Source organism: Pecten maximus, chromosome 9, assembly GCF_902652985.1.
Source record: "Pecten maximus chromosome 9, xPecMax1.1, whole genome shotgun sequence".
NCBI lineage: Eukaryota > Metazoa > Mollusca > Bivalvia > Pectinida > Pectinidae > Pecten > Pecten maximus.
In genome coordinates this window covers 26,881,601-26,887,276 of record NC_047023.1, presented here as the reverse complement: position 1 = coordinate 26,887,276, position 5,676 = coordinate 26,881,601, and the positions used below count along the sequence as shown (strand labels likewise).

Sequence of the window (5,676 nt, the reverse complement as noted above, 5' to 3'; positions counted from 1 at the left end):
TATACAGTTACCTGTACCCAATGTCTCTCTGTACCCAATGTCTCTATATACAGTTACCTGTACCCAATGTCTCTCTATACAGTTACCTGTACTCAATGTCTCTCTATACAGTTACCTGTACCCAATGTCTCTCTGTACCCAATGTCTCTCTATACAGTTACCTGTACCCAATGTCTCTCTATACAGTTACCTGTACTCAATGTCTCTCTATACAGTTACCTGTACTCAATGTCTCTCTATACAGTTACCTGTACTCAATGTCTCTCTATACAGTTACCTGTACCCAATGTCTCTCTGGACAGTTACCTGTACCCAATGTCTCTCTGTACAGTTACCTGTACTCAATGTCTCTCTATACAGTTACCTGTACCCAATGTCTCTCTGTACAGTTACCTGTACTCAATGTCTCTCTGTACAGTTACCTGTACTCAATGTCTCTGTACAGTTACCTGTACTCAATGCCTCTCTGTACAGTTACCTGTACTCAATGCCTCTCTGTACAGTTACCTGTACCCAATGTCTCTCTATACAGTTACCTGTACCCAATGTCTCTCTATACAGTTACCTGTACCCAATGTCTCTCTGTACAGTTACCTGTACTCAGTGTCTCTCTATACAGTTACCTGTACCCAATGTCTCTCTGTACAGTTACCTGTACTCAATGTCTCTGTACAGTTACCTGTACTCAATGTCTCTGTACAGTTACCTGTACCCAATGTCTCTCTGTACAGTTACCTGTACTCAATGTCTCTGTACAGTTACCTGTACTCAATGTCTCTCTGTACAGTTACCTGTACCCAATGTCTCTCTATACAGTTACCTGTACTCAATGTCTCTCTGTACAGTTACCTGTACATAATGTCTCTCTATACAGTTACCTGTACCCAACGTCTCTCTATACAGTTACCTGTACTCAATGTCTCTCTGTACAGTTACCTGTACCCAATGTCTCTCTATACAGTTACCTGTACCCAATGCCTCTCAGTACAGTTACCTGTACCTACTGCTTCTCTGTACAATGAAATATGTACCTGTACCTACTGCTTCTCTGTACAGTTACCTGTACCTACTGCTTCTCTGTACAGTTATCTGTATTCAGTACTCAAGACAAGGTCGACGCCATTCACATGCGAACGGTCATAGAGCCCCTGTCATAGATATCTGCTGGCAAACTAACCTGACCATTAGTCTTTTAGATTCTGGAAAGGGTTTTCTCTCTAATTTACTCCTGGAACCGTGGAGATAAGTCAACGATTTATACGAGAAAATATCATTGTGTCGTATTACAGGTTCCTGCTTACCTAATAAAATAAACTAGAACTTAGAGAACTTTAAAAGCATATAAAAGCCTGAAACAGACGTTTTATTCTACTCTCCTATAAAGATGTACTGTACAGGTATGATTGCTGGATTTATCGCCCCGTGATCATCTAGGATCATTTTAAGGCGGATAATCCTTGTAGTAGTTGGTGATTACCACACTGAACAACATAAGGGAAGCCCGTTGCGTGCCGTCAAGAGCGATAAGGGTAAAGTGTCTTGCCCAAGGACCAACCACGACAGCACAGACCGGTCCATTTCTCATCTTCCCGAGAAACACAAACCGGCATGGCATATAAAGGTTGTTTTATATCGCAACTCTTTAAAGTACTTATTATCAGACAACAACATGCTAAATTTCAGCATCCGGGTTCAAACTTTCTCTAGAATCCGTTTTAAAGTCGACGGACATATACTGCACCATTCCACGAGCATACTTGGTGGCGTGTTACAAAAAGTCCCGAAATGAAACTCACTTAACTTTATTCAGACATCTATACTCGTATAATGTTTCATTATAATACAATTAATATAACATGTACATATGCTAATTAACTGAGAATATGATGCACTGTTCATGGAACGAACTCGTATACCTCAAACAATGTATCCTCGTCGTCGGATACCACTATAAACACAGGTTTTGTTCTATGGATTATAATTGCATATGGATCTATAATTCTGCTGAGGGCTTCAACTAAGACCCGGGACCGCCGACCATCATGTGATACCTGGTACACGCCTCCGGTTTTGTCTTCGTTTACAAACCCAACATAGGCATTTCCCTCCTGGTCCACAGCTATCCCACCCCCAGACCTCTGAGCGTCGTGTCTGAACACCGCTTCTCCTCCAAGTCTATTGCACATAATGAATTGTCCATCTGTGTAATAATAAGTCCGACTTGCATCGTGTTTTGCAACAAAACTATTTACGTCTCCACTTCTCAATTCAGATTTACCCACTTCACATCCGTCTTTGGATGTCTGGACGATGTAACCGCCACCCCCTGTTACTAAAATGCTGTCAAATGCTGCTACAGACCAGACAGAATTCTTAGTAGTGAACTCGTTTTTCGGAACAAGATCTCCTCTTGTACCGAGTGAAAAGTTAACAACCCTTTCTTCATTGATACAAACAAAGATGTCAGAGTCATCCAACCCTAGAGAGACATCAGTTGGTTGTCCAGCTACAGGGAGGGTGTTGATAACATGAAACTGGTCATCAAACTGGATCAGTCTATTATCAGAATAGTCAGCGATAAGTAACCGTCCATCATGTAAAAATGTTCCGCCGGCGAGGTCAACTTCTTTTTCAAGACCAACACCTTCCCGCCTGACAACTTTATTTATCTTAACGTTCGTATTCATTAGATTTATCAAGGAGGTAGGATTCTCACACGAGGAATTCGCGACTTTATCAAGATGAATGGCCACCTGAGTCAAGACATCGGATGTTTTTCTAGAGGGAATCTCCTCTGTTTCGACCTTGCCCACGGAACCAATGGTGTCTAGCGATGTAAGTAAAATTCCCTCGTAAAATTTTATATTTAGGTCAACATCATTGGTCATTTCTGATACCAGCTGGTGGTAGTGACTGGTTAGTTGGGATTTTATCTTCTGGAATGTGACAAATGCTTGTCGTTTGGTTCCACTGCTGACTGACGTCATGACTTTGCAGCAGTTTTTCACGTCTTTTTCGAAAGCTTGGAGTCGTTTACGCTGACGTTGTAATTTCTGCTTTTCTGTCGCATACTTGTTTTTGACGTCACATATTAAATTATCTCGGACAGAGTCTAGTTTAACTTTCGCGTTACCGACTGCTTCTGTGATCTCCGTTGTAACGACCTTGACCTCCTCGTTGACCTTGACAATGTTTGTTTCTTTGACAGAAGCTAGAGATAGTAGTACTTGTTCTATATCTCTCATCTCACTAGTAAATTTCAAACATACGTCGTCCACATTAAAGCCTTCCGAAACGTCGTCAATGCAGTGTATATGTTTACATTCTCTGTGTTTAGTAGCAAAGCAGACGACGCAACAGAGTTCCGAATGATCCGAACAATACACCTCTATAATTTTCCCGCGATGACGAGGACAATCTTCATCGACATCAGTGTTGGCCGTGACATTTGTCGACTCTACTATCGGACCAGATTTGTGTCTAGAACTGTATTTATTTTTCTGGTGATACGTATAGCATTTTTCACACAGCCCTTCACAACAATGGTTACACCAATAAACAGCATTCACTGATGAACTGTCCCTCACGAGGCACGGGGTACACATAACATTGTCTTTGTTCTCCATCCCTCCACCCGTAAGTGTTACTATAAGATGATTCAGGGGAAAGGTCTGTGCCCAAGATCCTGATCCTAGAGTCGAATTATGATGCGGGAGTGTGATAGACAGTCGGCACACAGGGCACGGGAAGTCCGTGCTGTTGTCCACTTGAGAAGCAATGTATGAATTCAGACATTCCTCACAAAACGAGTGTAAACAAGGCAATGACCGGGGAATCTGGTATTGCTCCAGACAAATAGGACAGTCAAATATTTCTCCCGATGATGTGATACTTGCCTTTGCCATGCTTCCGCCTTTTAACAGGGAACTGTTCTACTTTCGTTATCATTTACAACCGGTGTAACGTTTTAATTTGTACCTCCGAATTTAAAGTCCGTGTTACATTATTATCAATCAGCTGTTGACATAAAAATAGACCCCCCTCCCCATTCGTTCTGCTCGCCTACTGTTTGTTAAAAAAAACGTTACAAATTATTGAGCAGGAGCAGATTTATAGTTCCATTCTTTTAAGTCTACGAATAGAATGTGCCACCATGACAGTTAAGGGGAGGCAACTCTTGAAGTCTTACAGCCAGAAATTTGCTATACAACGCTTAGTCTAAAGTAACCGCTATATTGTTGGTCATACATGTATATATATATATATCGAACAATGCCGTGCCCATCTTTTTATCAACAATTATTATATTTACTCCTCCAGTACGAAGGCCATGATAATACATAATGCATACACTGAAATGATACTTTACATGCATCGTTAATGAGGCAACAAAGGTATAACATAGAAACACAAGAAAACCTTGATGCTAAAGCATCAAATCGGTCGGAAAGATTTAAGAAGCCAACAATTCACACGGGAGTTTTTTCATTGAAAGCAAATGTGAAACTTGAAAAGAAAAACGAAGAGTAAATCATATTGACTAAGTCATTTATTAACCTGGTAACATTTAACTATAACCCAATATTGTTCATGAGAAGTTTTGGCAGATTTTCATTTGTAGAGGTATACAATATCTTGATATGACAAGTTGAAAAACATTGAAATAGTAATTATGTTTTCACAAAAGAAAAGTTATCCTACCTGAACGAAAATAGTCATACCGTATAGTAATGCATGTTTGAATAACAAATACAATTCTGTGTTATCAAAAAAAGGGAATGGAAACTATATTGGAATCAATTAAAGACAAAGACACAGATTAAAAGTAATAAAAAAAGATTAACTTAAAACAAATATACCAATGCATGACTAGTATTGCATATATTGAGATGTCGTAATCAGTAATATAATGATAATCATGCATTGTCATGATATTACGGCTAAAAAATACAAAATAGCATGTGAAGTAATAAACTTGAAATTAAAATGCTTTGGAAACAAATATACCAATATTATAAATGACTAGTATTGGATATATGGAGATATCATGATCAGAAATGTAATACAAAGGCAATCTTGATGACAAAGATAAGGCAAAACTAGATTTGATCAAGATCAAAACACGGGATTTCCAACAAGAAAATGATCTGACGAACGCTTTTGTACGTTTTACCTACGATTTCTCCTCGTTTTCTCTTCGTTTTTTATTCGATTTCTCTTCGCTTCCCTTCTTTAACCGATCAGTTGACCTTCTAATGTTGGAAACATCTTTAAAATAACCTTTTTCTTTCACATACGATGAAAATAAACCGGTTTAAAAGAATTTGAATTTTTAGATTTTGTATCATTTGACCTCCGTGAATCGTGTATCTCGTACCTTGTATCGTGTTAACTGTACCTGTATCTCGTACCTTGTATCGTGTTTACTGTACCTGTATCTCGTACCTTGTATCATGTTAACTGTTCCTGTATCTCGTACCTTGTATCGTGTTAACTGTACCTGTATCTCGCACCTTGTATCGTGTTAACTGTACCCTGTATCTCGCACCTTGTATCGTGTTTGCTGTACCTGTATCTCGTACCTTGTATCGTGTTACCTGTACTTGTAGATCATACCTTGTATCGTGTTTACTAAACCGTGAATCGTGTATCTCGTACCTTCTATCGTGTTAACTG

The 5,676-nt window shown here is 39.4% G+C and overlaps 1 protein-coding gene across 1 annotated transcript; it reads right to left on the bottom strand.

Moving 5' to 3' along the window:
• Nucleotides 1-1,330: 1,330 nt before the first annotated feature.
• On the bottom strand, nucleotides 1,331-3,952 carry LOC117335102. The gene has a single exon (XM_033895024.1). It carries the CDS (start codon nucleotides 3,903-3,905, stop codon nucleotides 1,896-1,898), a length of 2,010 nt encoding a protein of 669 aa, XP_033750915.1. The 5' UTR covers nucleotides 3,906-3,952; the 3' UTR covers nucleotides 1,331-1,895.
• Between the last annotated feature and the right edge of the window lie 1,724 nt (nucleotides 3,953-5,676).

Coding starts and splice junctions, on each gene's coding strand:
- LOC117335102 (XM_033895024.1), bottom strand. CDS start 3,905: ATGGCAAAGGCAAGTATCACATCATCGGGAGAAATATTTGACTGTCCT.